A 19,385-nucleotide genomic window follows, 5' to 3' on the forward strand; every position below is an offset into this window, starting at 1 on the left:
TAGACTGTGGGCTCGTATCCTCCCCAAATGTATGTGCTAAAGCCCTAACTGCTGATGTGATGTTATTTGGAGGTAGAGCCTTGGGGAGGTGATTAGGTTTAGGTGAGGTCACAAGGGCAGGATCCCTATGATGGACTCAGTGTCCTCAGATGCAGAAGAAGGGAGACCAGACTTTGGGCTCTTTCTGCCATGTGAGGATTTAGGGAAAAGGTGTCTTCTGCAAGCCAGTAAGAGGACACTCCTACCAGGAACCAAATCTGCCAGAACCTTGATCTTCGACTGTCCAGGCTCCAGAAGAACTGTGAGAATATGGGTCTGTGGTTCAAGCCCCCTAGTCCATGGTATGTGGTTAGGACTGCCTGAGGAAACCAAGACACATGGGGCTGTAAATGTGAACACCCTTCACAGGGCTTAGAAATGTTCTGTAAGTCATACAAGTATTAGAGCCCAGACCAGCTCACGTATCTGTTCCTCTTAAAGGGCGGGAATGTTACCTGCAGTAACTCAGAACCCCTCCTTAGTTTAGCAGGTTTATTCCAACCATAAGAAATCACAAAGGAACAAATTCTATCTGTTCATTATTCCAGGAGCCTGGTGGGAAGGAAATGATCCTGGGGCTAGAAATAGCAATTTAGAGAAGGAAGACCTGGGGAAAAGTATGGTGGAGAATTAAGACAGAATGAGAGATGAAAGCTGAGGGCCAAGTAGGGAAAACTAGAAAACTTTAATAGCTATTAATGAGGTCTTCACTTATAAAGTAAAGCAAGATGTATTAGAAGATGATGATGTTAAAAAGGTCTTGAAAGAACTGCATGAAATAGGGGAATTAAGATGGAATACAGAGGTCTTAAGGACTGCTTTACAGTATTGCTGATTCAGGGTAACAAGTGGAAGGTTTCACTTTTGCTGTGTATGGCGGGGGGGGGGGGGGGACGGGGACTCTGCTTCCAACAACCAGACTCTCCAGCAACTAACAACAAAATGGAAGAGAAAAGAAAGGGAAATAAGAGGACAAACGTAAAGGAAAACTATCTGAGCTTTCCAGCAACTGAACAGCACAAGGTGTGTTTCAACTTTTGAGGATGGTCTGCCCTGTGGCTAAAACTCCAGTTGAAAAATCTCACCCCCTTTTGGGTGGAAGAATGAAGGGAAGGAGCCCAGGATAATCAGGGTGGCTGGAGAGTTGGAGGCTGGGCAGGGGACTCTCTGGAAATAAAGCCAGGAAGAGGGAATCCCAAATTCTGCATATGAACTTTTCTTGACTCCTTGGCTGACCTCTGAATCTTGCATGGATGAGACAGACTGAAAACCACAGGAACTGAGATCTGAGCTGTTGCCTGCTGCAGACATGACAGTTTGCAGGTGGAATCTCACCGAGTTAATTTCCTGTTAAATCAGAGGCAGCAATACCCTTTGGATCAATGTAACAGCACCTAAAGTCTCTACATCCTAACATTCATAATGTATGTAATCCAAAACTACTAGACATACAAAGAGCCAAGGAAATGCAACCCATTTTCATGGGAAAGAAAGATGCCAACCTCAGGATGATCTCAGCTTTAAAAGAGCTATTATAGCTATGCTCAGTGAGGTAAGCAAAATATGCTTATGATGCATAAAAAGATAAAACACCCCAGTTGAGAAATGGAAACTATGAAAGAAAGATTAGTAAGGAATCGTAAGGCTAAAAAAGAGAGTATCAGAAAAAAAAATCACTAGTGGAACTCTCTTTTACCAAAATGTAGATGGCAAAGGAAAGAATCAATGAACTTAAAGAGCGTTATAAGAAATAGGAAAAATTGGGGAAAATAATGAGCAGAGCCTCAGGAACCTGTGGAGCAATTTTGCAAGTTCTGTATACAGGTGCTTGTATTGTACATGGTGTCATTGCTTTGAGGCACTCTACACCTACATTTTTTTCTCTGCCTCTTTATATATTAAAAACCCCAAGTTCACACCAGTGCCTTCAATTCCAATTCAACACCACATAATTCATTCTAGTTTTGATGTTTTCCAGATTTGTACCTCTTTTTCCAACAGCTCTCATTCTCTCCAATATATTTCTCAATTTCCCTGTAAATAGCTAATTTCCCAACCTTGCTGGGCTGCTAGCTCCCTCACGGGTGGGTCTAGGTACCTGCTAGGGATGCCTCCCTTATTCAGGACATCTATCTTCACTGGGCCTGCCAAGTGGCTTTTGGTTAAAGAATTTCATTTTGTTTTGAAAGAAGGGAAAAGAAGAGATTGGAAGGAAAAGGCAAGAGAAAAACCATGTTATTTTTTTTAATGCAAATTCATCACCTTTCTGTCATGTGTATTTCTCTAAGCACACACATACAAACATACAATGCCTTGGAATGACTTTCCATTGCTCTAAGGCTTTAAATTCCATTACAAGGAACCAAGAGGCTGCCACTGATCTTCTTGGCCACTTTCTTCCTCTTTTCCAAATTTCAGGCATAGGGTTCTTGGAACTCCTCTAATATTCCATTTTCTCCCTTGCCGCAAGGCCTTTGTAGGTGCTATTTACATCCCTCAGTGTTCTAATCTACTTTCATTTGGGTGACTTATTCTTCAAATCTCTGCTGGAGCACCATCTCCTCTTCTGAAATCCCTCCTTAACTCTGCTAGGTATGCTCAGATTATATTGTTATTTATTGTTTTATTCAGGTTCTCACAGAACATAATAGCTCTTATCTGAATTCATAATTATGCACTTATTTGCATATCGGTCTGACTAAAGTCTCTTTCCTCAGTAACCTGTGAGTGATGTGAAAGTGGTAACAATGTCTCTTTTTGATCATGATTCTGTCCCTAACTTGTGAGCAGTACTGGCACATAGTAGATGCTGAATAAATACTTTCCACATGAATAAATTCTTTGTATTTCTAGAAACACAAATTGTTTGAACAGTAAACATGTTATTTGTTTCTATTTTGGATAAAAAGCAAAGTCTGGAGAAATAATATGATAAATATAGTGAGGCAGGTGAACATAATGGCTAAGAAGAGTCCTGAGAGCTCTTACGTCTTAGAGTTGGTAAGCTTCATCATTTAGAAGAAAAACAAAAACCACAACAAATGATCTAACTAATGTATACAATAAAATCAGGTGGGGAAACCTTTACCTAAAACACTTTTTATATAAGGCATATACAGATGTGTTGTTCACATCATTATTTAGGTAATTCACAGTCATTAAAATGTCAGTCTTTTCAAAAGTAGAATGAAGTTCCACTCAAATTCCAAATGTCAGTGTATGTGTATGTGTGTGTGTGTGTGTGTGTGTGTGCATGTTTTAGAATTGGAAAAAGTGATTTTAAATTATATATGAAAGAAAAGTATTTAAGAACAGCCAACAAAGATTTTTTTAAGGAATAATGAAGGATAACTTACTTTATCTGAACAGTAAAACTTTTGCTAAAGTTATTATAATCAAAACAATACAGATAGTAAAACTTGCACCAAAGTTATCACAATCAGAACAATGTGGTTTGGCATAAAATAAATAGACTGATGGAACAGAATTGAGAATCAAAACATAGTTCACCCCGTGCTCATGCAACTGATGAATCACTGAACTCTATATCTGAAACTAATGATGTCCTACATGTTGGCTAATTGAATTTAAACAAAAAAAAACCATAGTTCATATATGCAACTTAACATATGACAAGGATGGTAAGTGATTCAATAAAATATGGACAACATATTGCATACATGGTATTGACATAATTATCTATTCACCTGTATGAAAACAGGGTAAAATATATATCCTAATACATATTCAAAAACAAGTTTGAGAATAGCCCATGTGCCTGTCAACAAAAGAATAGATACATACACAATGAACCACTACAATAAATAGGAACAAACTACCGCTGGACACAACAATATGAATGAATCTCACAGACTGCAGCCAGACAAGAGCATATGCTGTCTGATTCTACTTGTGTGAAGTTCTAGAACAGGCAACACAAACCTATGGTTGAAAAAAAAATCAGAATAGTGGTTGCCTGTGGGCGTGGGTAGGGTTGAGAATAGAATGGGGAGGGTTACGAGGGAACTTCCTAGTGTGATGGCCATGTTCTGTATCTTGATAGGAGTTTGGGTTATATTGTTGTATGCATTCGTTAAAACTCTATAGATGTACACTTAAGATTTCTTCATTTCTTGGGGCGCCTGGGTGGCTCAGTGGGTTAAGCCTCTGCCTTCAGCTCAGGTCACGATCTCAGGGTCCTGGGATCGAGCCCCGCATCGGGTTCTCTGCTTCGCAGGGAGCCTGCTTCCTCCTCTCTCTCTGCCTGCCTCTCTGCCTACTTGTGATCTCTCTCTCTGTCAAATAAATAAATAAAATCTTTAAAAAAAAAAAAGATTTCTTCATTTCTTACCAAAAATCTCTGGGATGCAGCACAAGTGATTCTAAGAGGGAATTTCATAGCAATACAGGCCTAAATTCAGAAATAAGAGAAATCTCAAAAAACGATTTAACATTACACCTAAAGGAAATAGAAAAGAGCCAATGAAACCCGTCGCTAGAAGGAAGGAAATAATAAAGATCAGAGCGTAAAGAAATGAAACAGATTGAAAAGACAATAGAAAGTATCAATGAAACTAAAAGCTGATTCTTTGAAAAGCATAATTGACAAATCTTTCACTAGACTCACCAAGAAAAAAAGGGAGAGAAAAAAAGGGAGAGGTCTCAAATAAGTTAAATCAGAAATGAAAGAGAAGTTGTAACTCATACCTCAGAAAGCAAAATGTCATAAGAAGGTGCTATGAATAACTGTACACCAAAAATTGGACAAACCTAGAAAAAATAGTAGACTGATTACTAGTAAGGAGACTGTATCAGTAATCAAAACTTCCCAACAAATATAAATGCTTTCACTGGTGAATTCTACCAACCATTCAAAGAAGATGTAACACCCATCCTTCTCAAACTCTCAGTAAATTTCAAGGAACACTTCTAAGCTCAATTTATGACACTGGCATTACACTTGTACAAAACCCCGACAAAGACATCACTAAAAAAAAAAAGAAAAAAGAAAAAGAAAAAGAAAGAAAACATTACAAGTCAATATTCCCAATTATTTTTAATTAAATATTTTACTTATTTATTTGACACAGAGAGAGATAGAGAGAACAAGCAGATAGAGTGTCAGGCAGAGAGAGAGAGAGAGAGAGGTCCCATTGAGCAGAAAGCCTGATGTGGGGCTCGATTCTAGGACCCTGGCATCCTGACCTGAGCTGAAGGCAGATGCTTAACCAGTTTAGTCACCCAGGTGCTCCTTCCCTGATGAATGCAAAAATCTTCAACAAGATATTATTAGCAAACTAAATTCAATAATACATTGAAAGCATCATATACTATGATGAAGTAGGATTTAGTCCAGAGATGCAAGGATGGTTCAACATCTACAGGTCAATCAACATCATACACAGCATGAACAAAATGAAGGATAAAATCACATCATCATCTCAGTAGATACAGAGAAAGCATTTGACAAAAGTCAACAACCATAACCATTTATGATGAAAACTCTCAACAAATTGGGTATAGAGGGAATGCACTTCACCATAATAAAGACCATATGTGAACAAGCCCATGGCTAATATCATATCCAGTAGTGAAAAGCTGAAAACTTTTTGTAGAAGAAAATTAGACAAGGATGCCCACTCTTCTCATTTTTATTCAACATAGTTTTGGAAGTCCTAGCTGGTGGAATTAGGCAAGAAAAAGGAATAAGAGGCATCCAAATTGGAAAGGAAGAAGTAAAACTGTATTTGCAGATGACATGATACTTTATATAGAAAACCCTAAATGTTCCACCAAAAAGCTGTTAGAACTAATAAATGAATTCAGTAAAGTTTTAAAATTCAAAATTAATGTACAAAAATATGTTGCATTTTTATACACTAATAACAAACTGTCAGAAAAATCATGAAAACAATCCCATTTACAATCACATCAAAAAAGAGTGAAATACTTAGGAATAAATTTAACCAAAGAAGTGAAGGACCTGTACAATGAAAATTATAAGAGAGTGATGAAGAAACAGAAGATGAGACAAATACATGGGAAACTATTCCATGCTCATAGATAAGAAGATTTGATATTGTTAAAATGCCCACACCACCCAAAACAATCTATAGATTCAGTGCAATCCCTATAAAAATTCCAGTGGCATTTTTTACAGAACTAGACCAAATTATTCTAAAATTTATATAAAACCACACAGACACACACAAAGCCTCAGAGAGCTAAAACAATCTTGAGGAAGAAAATAGTCTTTGATTACCAACTACACTGCAAACCTAAAGCAATCAAACTGTACTGTACTGGCATTAAAAAACAGAAACAGAATAGAGAGCCCAGAAATAAACCCATGCTTACCTGGTAAGTAATTTATAACAAAGGAGCAAAGACTATACAATGAGGAGAGGAAAGGACAGTCTCTTCAATAAAGGGTGTTGGGAAAACTGGACAGCTATATGCAAAAGAATGAAATTGAACCATTATCTTATACAATATACAAAAATCCCCTCCAAATGGATTAAAGAGTTCAATGTAATACCTAGAACTATAGAACTCCTAGAAGAAAACCGATGGTAAACTCCTTAACATTTATCTTACCAATGTTATGTATTGCACCTGGTGTCAAAGGCAAGGGACACAAAAACAGAAATAAACAAATGGAACTACATCAAACTAAAATGTTTCTGCACAGCAAAAGACACTACCGACAAAATTAAAAGGCATGCTATAGAATGGGAGAAGATATTTGCAAATTATATATCCAATAAGGGGTTAATATCCAAAATATATAAAGAACTAATGTAACTCAATAACAACAACAAACAACCTGATTTTAAAAGCGGCCAAAGGATCTGAATAGACATTTTTCCAAAAAAGACAGACATAATGATGGCCAACAGTAGCATGAAATCTGGAAATGCGTCAATAAGACAGGATGGAATGAAGAATGGACAGAGGGACAGATCAGATTGATAGTTATATAATAAATCAGACCCAGCAAGATACTAATTCTAAAACCCAGGTGGTGGGTCAATGGCTATCCTCTGTAAATTCTATCAAGCTCTCTGTATGCTTGAAACTCTTCAAAATAAGACTTTGAGAAAAATAAATTTCAGGTGTATTTAATATTTAAATAATAGAGCAAAACCTCCAGGAAGAGAGTACAGAAAACTTTAAGAAGTGCTTTATAACCCTGCAGTAGAAAGAAATTTTTAAATAAACCAGAAAACCCAAGAAGACATAGAAAATATGCATTTTATTGACTATATGAATATTAACTACTTTTGGAAACCAAAGGATATCATCAACAATAGCAAAAGAACAATGTGGGGGGAGGGGCACTAACTGTATCATATGTGGAGACTAAGGGTTAGCATCCCTAATATAAAAAGACTTCCTATAAATTTCTAAGAAACTGACAAACAACCCAATAGAAAAATAGGTAAAAACGTGTACAGGTAATTAACAGAAGAGGAAACACGTATCCTAGCAACCATGTGAAAAGATAGTCAAGTAGTATTCCTAGCACCAGTTGAAAATGTAAACTTGAGCCTGGTGGTGGGTATTAAGGACGGCACGTATTGCATGGAGCACTGGGTGTGGTACATAAACAATGAATTCTGGAACACTGAAAAGAAATTTTAAAAAATAAATAATTTAAAAAAAGAAAATGCAAACTTAAACAAGATGAAGTATAATTTTTCATCTTTGGGAAGTTTTTTTTTTTTCTGTATTTTTTTTTTAATTTATTTTTTCAGCATAACAGTATTCATTGTTTTTGCACAACACCCAGTGCTCCATTCAAAACGTGCCCTCCCTATTACCCACCACCTGTTCCCCCAACCTCCCACCCCTGACCCTTCAAAACCCTCAGGTTGTTTTTCAGAGTCCATAGTCTCCTATGGTTCGCCTCCCCTTCCAATTTTCTTTGGGAAGTTTTTAAAGATTGATCACCTTTGCTGCTGGTAAGGATGTTGGAAGATGGGCACCATACATTCCTGGCAGAGTGTAAATGTTCACAGACTTTTAGAAAAGCAGCTGGGCAGGAAGAATGCCCATCAGACACGCAGGACAGAATAATGAGCTTAGTATGATCCCATTTTTACAAAATAAAACTTTTCACATTTTGAACAATGAGAGAAGTGTGATAAGAGATGCACCTAATTATTAAAATTGATGCTTTGGGACACGGGTTGGTAAACTCTGGTCTGATCACCTGAATTTTTGTAGCCCATGAGCTAAGAATGGTATTTATACCTTTTTAAAGGATTACATTTTAAATGGTTATATATTTATCTACGTAATATCCTCTGTGTTGCCTCTTGGCCAACAAAGCCTAAAATTCTTACTATCTGGCCTTGAAGGAAAAGCTTACTGACCCCTGCTTCAGGGCAATTGTGATTTCTTGGTTACTTTTTTCCCCTTTACTTCTCCGTATTGTTTTTATTTTTATAATATATTGGGAGTGGACATAAAGAGACGAGAGGAAACCAGGGAGACGAGTTAGGAAGCTACTAGAAGGGACCAGGTGAAAGAGACCAGGGCTTTGGAATGGGTAGGGACTGTAGCAAAGGAAAGAAAGGGGCAGGCTTTATTTAAGCCTATGGGAGTTGTGAGGGATTGGATGTGGATGGCGAGGCAGAGAGCAATTGAGGCTGTTTCCCAAATTTCAGTCATGAGATGAGTCGGTGCAACCACAGAGATGCAGAGATTGGGGAGGGAAATGGAATAAACCAGGAGCTTGGCTTTGGACCTGTTATAGTTTCTGATTGGAACTGTGTGAACTAGGTGCTGGCCATAAGTGACTAGAGCTGCCTGGGCTGTGGAGGGGGAAGCTGGGCAGGAAGCGCAAATGTAAGAGGAACCATCATGTAGATGTCTGTCTTCAAACTCTCTGGAAGCAGTCGGGAGGGAGAAGAGGAGGGCACCAAGGGTCTGCCTGGTAATACAGAACCCAACCCCACCAGCACCTACTTCTGCTGATAGACGTCTCTGATGCCACCATCCAATGCCTGGATTCCCCCACATCACCTGTTCCAGAATGTTCTTTTCCCATTGGCCAAGGAACACCCTGACCCTTCCTTACAGCCTATGTCCAGATGCTTGCCTCACAACCAGCTGCTGCTGTTTCTCCATCTGGTGCCCACCACCCCAAGTGGAGAGATAAGTTCAGGTCCCAGCCCCTCCCAGGGTGCCCTGCCACAGGTCACTAGCCCAGCCATGGGCAGCCACTTTTTATTCATGCCACGCTTTTACCTGAGAATACCAGGAAGGACTCACCAAGGAGCTGGTGTAGGTGGGGTCTGAGGTGTCATCCTGGAGGTAGCGGGAGAGGCCAAAGTCGGATACCTTGCACACCAAGTTACTGTTGACCAGGATGTTCCTAGCAGCCAGGTCCCGATGCACATAGTTCATCTCGGCCAGGTATTTCATGCCCGCGGCAATACCCCTGAGCATCCCCACCAGTTGGATCACCGTGAACTGTCCATCGTTTTGCTGTAACAAGACGCAAAGGGCATTGACATCAAGATGGGCTTCAGTGGTTAAGCAGAAGCCAAAGTACCATAGCCCTGCTGCTTGTTAGCCTCTGTCTGTGACCGGCCACGCTGCTCACTGTGCCCTTCTCCCTCCCCCACTCCTTCCCACTCCCACCCGCATCCCTCTCCTTGAACTCTCTGCTTTCTCCTCCTTGCCAAGCCCTGTTGATTCCATCTCCAAATTACATCTCAAAGCCATCCATGCCTCTCCATCCCCACTGCCTGCCTTCTAACCAAGTCACCGTCATCCATCACCTGTAACAGCCTCCCTGCACCTGCCCCCCTCCCAATCCATTCTCTGCACAGTGGCTAGAGCCATTTTTGCAAGACATAAATCAGGCCATGCCACTCCCTGGCTTCGAGCCCTCTAAGAGCTTCCCATTGCATTAAGGAAAAGCTCCAAATTCCCTCGCAGGGCCCATGGGACCCCGAGGGATCAGCCACCGCCTCACCTGCCAGCCACAGTGACTGGTGACCTCTCAGTCTTTTCCTAAGCCAAGCTCTTCCTGCCTTAGGACCCCTACACATGCCATCCCCACTGCTCTTCCCCACAATCAACACCTATCTGCCTTCAGGTCTCCCTTTAAGTGTCCCTTCTTTAGAGACAATGTCTCCATAACTATTCCCCTGCTCCAAATATAACTAGCACTTTCTATTTCACTGTCTTTAGTGCATGTTCTTCTTCTTCTTCTTTTTAAGATTTATCTACTTGAGGGAGGAGTGGCAGAGGGAGAAGGGAGAGAGAAAAAAATCTCAAGCAGACTCCCTGCTGAGCACAGAGCCGGACACAGAGCTGGAGCTCATGACCCTGAGATCATGACCTGAGCTGAAATAAAGAGCTGGATGCTTATCTGACTGAGACACCCAGGCGCCCTGGGGCATGCTCTTATTTTTCTTCTTAGCATACATCACAAGTTTTGGGGCGTGTGTGTGTGCACACCTGCCTGTCTCTGTCCCTTGACTCTAAGCTCTTTGAAGACAAGACTCTCTCTCTTGTGGGCACCAGAGTGCTCCCAGGGCTAAGAACTTTAATGTAAATAGAGAAAGCTCAAGAAATATATGCTCAATTTATGACTGCTCCATCTCACTCTGTTTCCAGAATTAAATGCTTAAGGTGTCTTCCTTGGGTCCTACCAGAGCTGTCAACCTTGACATTGGGATAACCACACCCACCACAAAGGGGTCAGCGGCAAGAGAAGCACAGACATAGTGTCTGGCATGTGGACCCTCTTAGTGAACGGGAGCTGGGGCTTCTCCTCCTCAGGCCAACCGGCAGTGCTGCCCTCTCTCCCATCACCGGTGGGCTCACCGTCTCCTGGGGGGCTGCTCTCCTTCATGGTTCGATGACACACCTCAGTGAATGAATCAGCCTTCCTCCTGCCTCCCCAAAGTCCCTGAGTCTTGGTTTCTGCACCCACTGGTAATATCATTGGTCCCCATGCTGCCAACAACACGTTTTCTCTTCTTGTCCAGGCCCGGCTGCTCTTCCGAAGGGCTCTAAGTTGTATTCTGTAAGCAAAGCATGGCCCAGGCACTGAGATGCTTTGACTGGGGGAGGGGTGGGAGGAGATGGAACACCCTGGGTCTGCTCTAGGTACGGCTGGACACAGGGCAAGCAGCCACTCCCCAGTGCCCTCAGGTGAAACACCGAAAGCAGAGATGGTGGGCACTGTTCCCATTTAGGGAGCACCTGCTGCCTGTGAGTTGGTACACAAGGCACCCACACACACCACCTCACTTAAATATGCATGCGCTTCTATGAAAGCATTTTCTATGCAACAATCGATAAGGAAAAAGGAAAGATGGCCAAGATACCCTGGTTATTAGAGGAAACCCCAGCCATGAAAAAGTCTAGCCACCATAGTACAAATGTTGAAGGCTTCCTCCTGCAAGATTGTAAGCCTGGGCCTGCGTCCCAGGGTCCCGCCGCTGGACCTGCTGGAGCGAGTCACCTGACCTCCCTCCACTTCGTCCCAAAACACCCGCCAGAGGAGAAGCCCCCAGCACACCAGGATCAACACACCCAGGTTCAACGCTGCTTCTAACTCAAACCTTAACCCCCTCCCAGCCTGCCTGGAATGCTCTCTCTGCAATATTTTCCTCGAACCAACTCCAAAAGGAAGTGCAGATCTGCTTTTTTGGAAAGTCTGCCTGGTGTTCGGCACATGGCACCCATCTGCGAGAGCTGGATGGGCCGTGAGCGGTGCGAATCCTCCTTCTCACTAATGAACTTCAATCAACACCTCCTTGAGAACTTAGCCAGGCTCTTGCTAGCACCATTCATTTTCTCTAAGTAGATCTCTGGGGACCCGCCTCCCCAGAAAGTTGTCATGCAACTTCCGTATATTAGAAAATGTATCTCAGCTGAGAGTCACAAGGGTCATATTTTTCCAATTCAGTTTGTTACTTCCTCTCTGTAAGTGTAGACAACAATGTGGTTAAAAATGAATGTCTCCCAAAAGAAGCCAGCTTGTAGATAGATTTTGGGGAGGGGACTGGTGGTGATTGTAAACAACGCTGGGAAAAGAAATGTTGAAAGAATGTGCAGCAATATGTCTGTTTCTACTTTAAATCATTTAAGCCTACACGGAACAGCTTTACTATCTGATTTGTTTTAATATTTAGATCAGTCACCCTTAGAGTTTCTGGGGTTGACAAAGGCCGAGAAGTGGTGAAAAGTCCAGGCTTTGGAGACAGACAGACCCAGCCTCGGGTCGAGGCTCTGCCGCTCATTGGCTGGATGCCCTTGGGCAAGTCACTTAACTTCCAGAGCCGTCATTCCCACACCTGGAAAACAAGTACACGGTGTCCACTCTTCATAGGATTTTGGTGAAGTTAAGTGGGACAATACATGTGAATGGGCTTGGCTCGGTGCCTGTAAATCCTAAAACAGCAGTAAGGATTGCTGGTATTATCAGCAAGGCCAGAATGTCTCACAAACCAGCTCACCCATGTACTCAGACGGCTGGTGAGAGGAACGGAGGACACCTAGGGCCAATACTCCAGGTTCCCGCAGCTTCCTGGTGTGTTTTGGAGACATCCTAGGACATCACCATAGGAGAACCTCACCTGCAGTGCATTCTGAGCTCAATAGGTTGGCATCTGTAGTAGGCCCCCCTCCCCCGTAGTCCACACCCCAACTGTAATAGCAGACAACTGGGGCCTCATGATGCAGGCGGGACATTTGGGTCAGTGAATGAACAAACATGATTTCTTTTATTTCTTGACATTTGAATGGCAAGTCACACTTAATGGAACACATTTTGATCCTCCTTTGTGCGAGGCAGGGGATAGTCTATTGCTTTTCAGAGGAGATAAGGAAGTCTAGAAAGTGTAAGTGATCAGGCTTAAATCACTCTATGTGGCTTTGACTTAAAACAAGTCCAGAATAGCAAATTACTTCTCCACTGGCTTTCCATCTCTGATGGTAACGACCTCCTCAAATGTGTGGAGAAGAAAGCTGCATATAAGCTTTGCAGCAAAAAGTGACATGATTGATTACTGATGTCTGCCATGGTCATAGAAACAGAAAGTAGAGGCATGTGTACCTCAAATACACTACTCTGATTTGAATCTTTTAACTCCCATCTGGGGTCTTTTCCATGGAATATGCTGACTTTGCAAGGGCTACACATTTCCTTCAGAACCTGCAGGGGAATCACATATCACGATAAGACAGGATGGTGCCTGTTGAGTTCATGATTTTGGAGAAACTTAAAGATATAAACACATGAAGAGCGCCTGCCGTGTTCAAATGTTTTATGTTCAGTTCATGGGTGTAACTCCCCAAGAAGAACTTTGAAAGTTAGGAACACCAGCGTCCAAAGAGAAACAAGACCATGTTTTCTTGGTGACTTTGGAAGAGGATCAGCCTCCACGCTGATCACATGGTAAAAACACCATATAGAGAAAAAAAAATACAGGCCTGGGTGAAGTCATTTAAACTTTCTTTCCTTCGTGAAGTGCTTTCTGCTGAAATTGCTTTCCAGCAAATTCACTGAAGCCACTTGCTGGTCCTTTTATTAGGCTGGAAGGATTTAGGTATTTCAACTTTCATTGACAAATCCACTTCAGGAAATGAAACCCTTATTTGATTTGTTTGAAGAGAATGAGTCATAGATTTTTTTTTTTTTTTAACTGTAAGAGACCTACCTTTCAAGATCATCCAGCTCAAAGCTTTTAGTTTATAGACTGGGAAATTGAGTTAACAGATTTGCTCAAGGCCACCAGGTGACTCACAATGGAGCCCTAAGCAGAACTGAGGTCTCGGGGCATCCAATCTGGTATTCTCTTCCTGACCTCTGGCTTATGGTCATCTAGCTCCAGCCTATGAATGAGTCTCCCTGATAAGAAATGTCCACATTTGACATTGCTCAGTAACTTCTAAGAGTCTCCCAGTTATGACCATCTGTGGATGAACCAGCAGTGACACAAGGCCAAGCCAGGCTATGGCATGGGAGGGACACTGATGAGGGCCACAGGAGGTGTTCCTATGACCATACAGTCATATATGACTGTATATATATATATATATATACATATAGTCTAAGTTTGGGGGCCAAGAAGGAAATGTTTAATTACGGATTTGCATGTTACATAATCCATGGTGCAGATATTTTAAAAAATGGACAATAAAGAACCTACTGAACATGCAGTTAAAAAATAATAATGCTTCTAATCCTTCCAGAAAGTAAGGATTCTATGTCCTGCAATGAGAGGGGGCAGCGCGTAGGTGGTGAGAAGCCATGCCCAATGTGCTCACCGGATCCCCGACGCCCGCAGCCTCTCGGACACTGACCTGGACCCAGAGCCGCAGCCACTCTCCAAAGCGGCCGTGTCCAGTGTAAATCACCACCACCAGTTTGGTTGGGGAGGGGGAAGGGCAGTCAGTTGCACAAACTCTTTTCCTTTCTTCTCTGAATGGTGATCCTAAAATTATACAACTTCCCAAAAGATGGGCCCTGCAGAACTGCACTGATGACCTACTTTTCAATTTTACCAAGAAGCAGATACATCAATTAATGTTGCTATGCTCCAGGGTTTGGTAGTAAGGCTGAAATTAGATTTATAGATTACCTGCCTCCATGCCGTGCAAGGAGTCAGAAACGCTTCATTTCTCCTCTCCTCCTGGCGCGGCCTGCTCTGGCCGATCCTTCCTTGCCATCCCTTACCCTCCGTTTCCCTGCATTCCTCACTCGCCCCTGGCTCTTCTCCACCACCTGGGCCTCATCATCATGAAAAATCCTGGTGTCCGACCTGCCCGCATGTCCTGGGCCCCACCCGGAAGGAATCCTGTGCGGAGCGTCTGTGTGGGGTTTTGATTTTCTGCAGCCTCCTAGGAATGAATCTCCTCATTCCCCTGTATGTTCCAGAGAGAGAGTCTGATCACAGTCCTCAAGTCATGTTGTGACTCAGTGAAGTACAGTCAGGTGACTCGTAGGAAATAAATGGCTCCTAAAAAGGTCTGGAGGCTGGTTCTAGAAAATACTTTTTCTCCTAACATTGTCTGCTATTCACTTTTATTTGGCTGTCTTCATGAGATCTCTGATTACAAATTAATGCCCCCAGGAAAGCATGGTCTATACCCTACTCTGACGTGAGGGGTCTGGCTATAAGAACGAGAGACCACGTACACTCAGGATGACTCCATTTCTCCTGCCATTCCCAAACACTCTGGTGCCAGAAATGGCTTTTCATGTTTTTCACTCAACCAGCATTTACCAGGTGCTTCCTGGGTTAGGTACTTGGAGGGAAGGGGGTTGTTCAGAATAAAGGACATTAAGCCGTACCCTCAAGGAGGCCATACTAGGCAATGTACATCGGCCCTACCTGTCGTCATCCCATGCCCCCTACCAGAAATAAGCCACTACTGCCTAAGCACCCAGAGGAGGCAAAAGTGTGTGCTTTCCCTGCTCAACTAGCTTCAGTCTGGGCAAATGCAGCTTCCAGACAAGCTCCTCCACGCTGCAGGCCCTCGGCCCTGACTCACTACAGAGCTAGGGCATGCTGGCTCTGGCCTTTGAACACACTGCTCTGTTGTTCCATTGTACCTGCCTGCTTCCTCTCCCCCTCAGTCTCCAGTATCAGTTAATTCTCCGTCCTCTTTAAAGCCTTTCCTGGCTCCCGCAGGAAGATTTCCATTCTTCTTGGCTCATGATACCTCTTCATACCACACACGGAAACATAAAGAATCCAGGCACATGACTGCTGGGCGCTTGGGGCACTAGGGTCCTCAGAGAAGGGACCGCTGGGGCATGCTATAGTCTCTAAGATGGGGACAACGGGACCTCCCATCTCTTATGTGTAAGATGACATCATGTTATTGTCCCCATCAAAATGTGGGGCCCGTTTCCGCCCACGCCGAATCTGGGCAGCCTGTCACAATGGTGGAAGGGTACTGTGGGATTTGAAGCTAAGTTACAAAAGTGGTCCAGCTTCTGCCTTCTCATGGGACATTCGCTCTTGGGACGCGGCTCACTGTGAGGAAGCACAAACCTCCCACCTGGAGAGATGCCAGCATCAGCTGCCAGACAGATGAGTGGGCCAGACTTTGGATGATTCCAGGTCCCGGATCTTGAACTGCCCCAGCTGATAACCCCGTGGAACAGAGATGTCCCCAACGAGCCCAGATTGCAGATTCATAAACAAAAGAAATTGTGGTGAGCCACTGAAATCTTGGGTGACTTGTTACTTAGCATCCGAGCAATGTCCCTTTCATGTCTACAGGCCCAGAACCCAGGAGAGGGCGTGACCACAGAGTCACCCCGTGAATATTTCAAGACCAAGTATCTGAATGATCCTTTGATCTGCAGCCACAGCCACTGTTCAGTAGCTTTGGTGACAAACATAGCCTGCCGCTTGGTATTATCCTCGAGTCCTTGCTCAGTAGACCCTGCCCCATTGAGATGTTGCCCATGCACCCTCTGCTCTCAGTCTCCCCCAGTCCCCAGCTGAGGCTTTGGTCCAAGGCAGGACTTGCTGGCTGGCCTCTGTTCCACCAGCTGCCACTCCCCAGACACCGGCATCGTGGCCTTCCTCACCACCCCGCTGAGTCACTCTGATGTCCCACAGAAAGGCAAACGGTCCGAGCGTGGTTCCATGTGAGCATGATTGACAATGACCATTTACACAACTCTCAGCCATAGGCCTTGAGGACCCCCACACCTCTGCTGCAGGCCGATTTGGAGTCAAGCCCAGAGAAGACCTGTGAATGCTTGTGACAGTCTTTTCCTCTCCCGCCCAGGAACGCCACCTTCGAGGGTGGATGGCCCAGGCATTGGAAAGGGCGGCCTGTTTTATCTCTGAGCTGCGAATGAAGGGAACAGGCTGGGTGGACAGTGCTGGGGAAAGGCAGAGACGGCCACGGGTGTCCGCAGGAGTCACACAGTTGCAACGCAGCCGCTGAGAGTCTCTTCAGTCTCCGTGATTCATGCAGGTGCCCATGGCCATCCTTCACCCGCCTCTACTCATTCGTACTCATCCAACAAGCATTTATCGAGGTCCTACTCCACGCTATCCTCCTACTGAGGGGTCCACAGGCTCCTCTTGTTCTATGCTTTTAGGAACAAATCCGTCAACCCCGCTACCATTTCCAACACCCACCCACATTTCATCGGGCGATTCCTAAGTGGCAGGTTATCCTCATGCAGACACCCCTCCCTGCAACCCACATGCCGTCCATACCCCCGAGCAGCTCTTACCCTGAGGAAAGAATCCAAAGCACCGTTCTCCATGAACTCCGTGATGATCATGACCGGCCGACTCTTGGTGACCACGCCTTCTAGGCGGATGATGTTGGGATGGTCAAACTGACCCATGATGCTGGCCTCGCTCAGAAAGTCCCGACGCTGTTTCTCTGAGTACCCAGCCTTCAGTGTCTTGATGGCCACGTAGATTTCCCTCTTGCCCGGGAGCTTCAGACGCCCCTTGTACACTTCTCCAAACTCCCCTGCAATAAGAATGCAATCATTACCCATCTCCTTCTCAGTCTGCAGAACCACAAGGGCACAATAGTGGTGGGCACAGTGGCGCTCAGAGTGGAATTGTGGTGGAAGTGATAGGGATGGAAACAGTCTTCTCCAATTGTAACTACGGTTTCCTGGCCCCAATCAGTTCACGGCAAACACAGAGGTTATAGTAAAATAAGTTCCTTGTCTCAGTTCTTCGAAATAGTTCGGGTAACTAAAATGGAATTTCAGAGTCTATATGAGTTTGTTTTTCCTCGCGTTTGGTTTTTCATTTGTGTCCCAGCTGAATAATGGAAATGAAACGGTCAGTTTCACTTTGGCAGACCATAATTCATTTTTAGCAGAGCCTGGCGCAAGAACATCCAGGGGCCAGGGGAGATGTTCAGGTTCTTTAGTGCTCTGAATGAGATGGATAGCATTTATGTTTCTACACTGCCCTGAAAGCTTCTGCGTCTACTGGGTCGCCCAGAAAGCAGATCCTGAGAAGTCAGGAAGGGAAGTGTGCAGACACTGTGCAGGATCGAAGAGGAGGGAGCAGGACTGGCCAGACTCCCAAACCTGACCTTCTGAAAAGAAAGGAGGAAGCAGGCATGGATAAGGATCGCCACGCCACCCTGGCTGCTGTGGGACTGTCTGTTTCCTCCACCCCTGGGCCGCTCCAGAGTACAGAGTACCCATGTCAGGAAGGCCCAGGCTCCAGCCTCTCACCATGCTCAGTCACTGCCCGAGGCTGCCAGGAACAGCTGGCCTCTGCAGGGAAAGCTGAGGCAGGTCCTGAAGGCAGGGCAGCTGGAAGCCAATGGCTCTCTGCACCCCCGGCAGCTGGACAGGCCGTGGTTTTTCTGAGCGAACGGGAGCGGCACACCTCCACGCGCGCCACAGCATTTCAGCATTTGTGTGGGACCGTGACCCAGAGTAAAAACAATTCCGGTGGCACTGTTTCATAGCTGCTTTACACAATCTGTTGAATCCTCTTAAATGTGCTTTCAAGAGCCATTCTATGATCTCCCCTGCCTTTGTAACTTGAGTTCTTTCATGTGAAGCGGTCCAGGCCTACTCGGAAGCACGTCACTGACATGTGTGGCAAAGGCCTGACGGGAGATGGGGCCCGACAGCCCTCTGCTGGGGGGACCTTCTCTTTCACCTTCAGCTTCCGGAGGAAAAGGATGGCGCAAACCGGGGGCAGATCAATGACAGGCCAAATTAGAAAAGCAAGGTAACATCGCCTCTGTGATTCGGTTGGGAGGTCCCTTTGTTTTCTGCTGTGGAAGTCCCTGGAAGGGAGCTGCAGGAAAGGGTTTCTTGCGTGAAACTGCTCCAGAGTCTGTAAGATCGATCGGAAGCTGGGGCTGGAGCAGAGGTTGGCGCAAGCACCATGAGGATGAGTTCAACGCAGACCTGAGGACACAGACCATGTGTGACCCTGGTTTCGACAGGAATCCAATGCTGCTTTGCCAAACTGCTTGAAGTCAGATGGAGTCTTGTTCATGTTCCTAGCTTGTAGTGCCCACTGCAGTCCCTGGTATGGGGAGGCGTGCCCAGCAAAGTGGGGGGAGCATATTTACTGTTCCCTGTTTGCTTCTGCTTTGTCTGCTCTTGGATTATGACCTGCTGGAGACTCCTCTAACCAAAAAAGTAGAAGTACCAGTATTTAAATTTTTATAAAAGCCTATTCACTGCAGCATCTCCTTCTACAGCAAAACACTGTAGGCCCATACCCAGGGAATGGCTGGAAAATGACACACCCGTCCTGTGGAACACCAGGAGCTACAGAGAACTAGTAGATGAGTCACACGCACGGACTTGAAAAGATGTCTACACTGTCTTGTTCAATGAAGAAGAA

The 19,385-nt window shown here is 44.4% G+C and overlaps 1 protein-coding gene across 1 annotated transcript in view; it reads right to left on the bottom strand.

Moving 5' to 3' along the window:
* The window catches only part of EPHB1 (EPH receptor B1), a 424,530-nt gene that overhangs the window by 38,955 nt on the left and 366,190 nt on the right, over positions 1 to 19,385 (bottom strand). The window contains exons 11-12 of the mRNA XM_046003565.1: positions 17,276 to 17,523; positions 9,319 to 9,534 (exon numbers count right to left, since the gene is read on the bottom strand). Coding sequence (XP_045859521.1) covers positions 9,319 to 9,534; positions 17,276 to 17,523 — 464 coding nt within the window. The remainder of the gene's footprint in view (positions 1 to 9,318; positions 9,535 to 17,275; positions 17,524 to 19,385) is intronic.

This window comes from Meles meles, chromosome 4 (assembly GCF_922984935.1).
Source record: "Meles meles chromosome 4, mMelMel3.1 paternal haplotype, whole genome shotgun sequence".
Classification (NCBI taxonomy): domain Eukaryota; kingdom Metazoa; phylum Chordata; class Mammalia; order Carnivora; family Mustelidae; genus Meles; species Meles meles.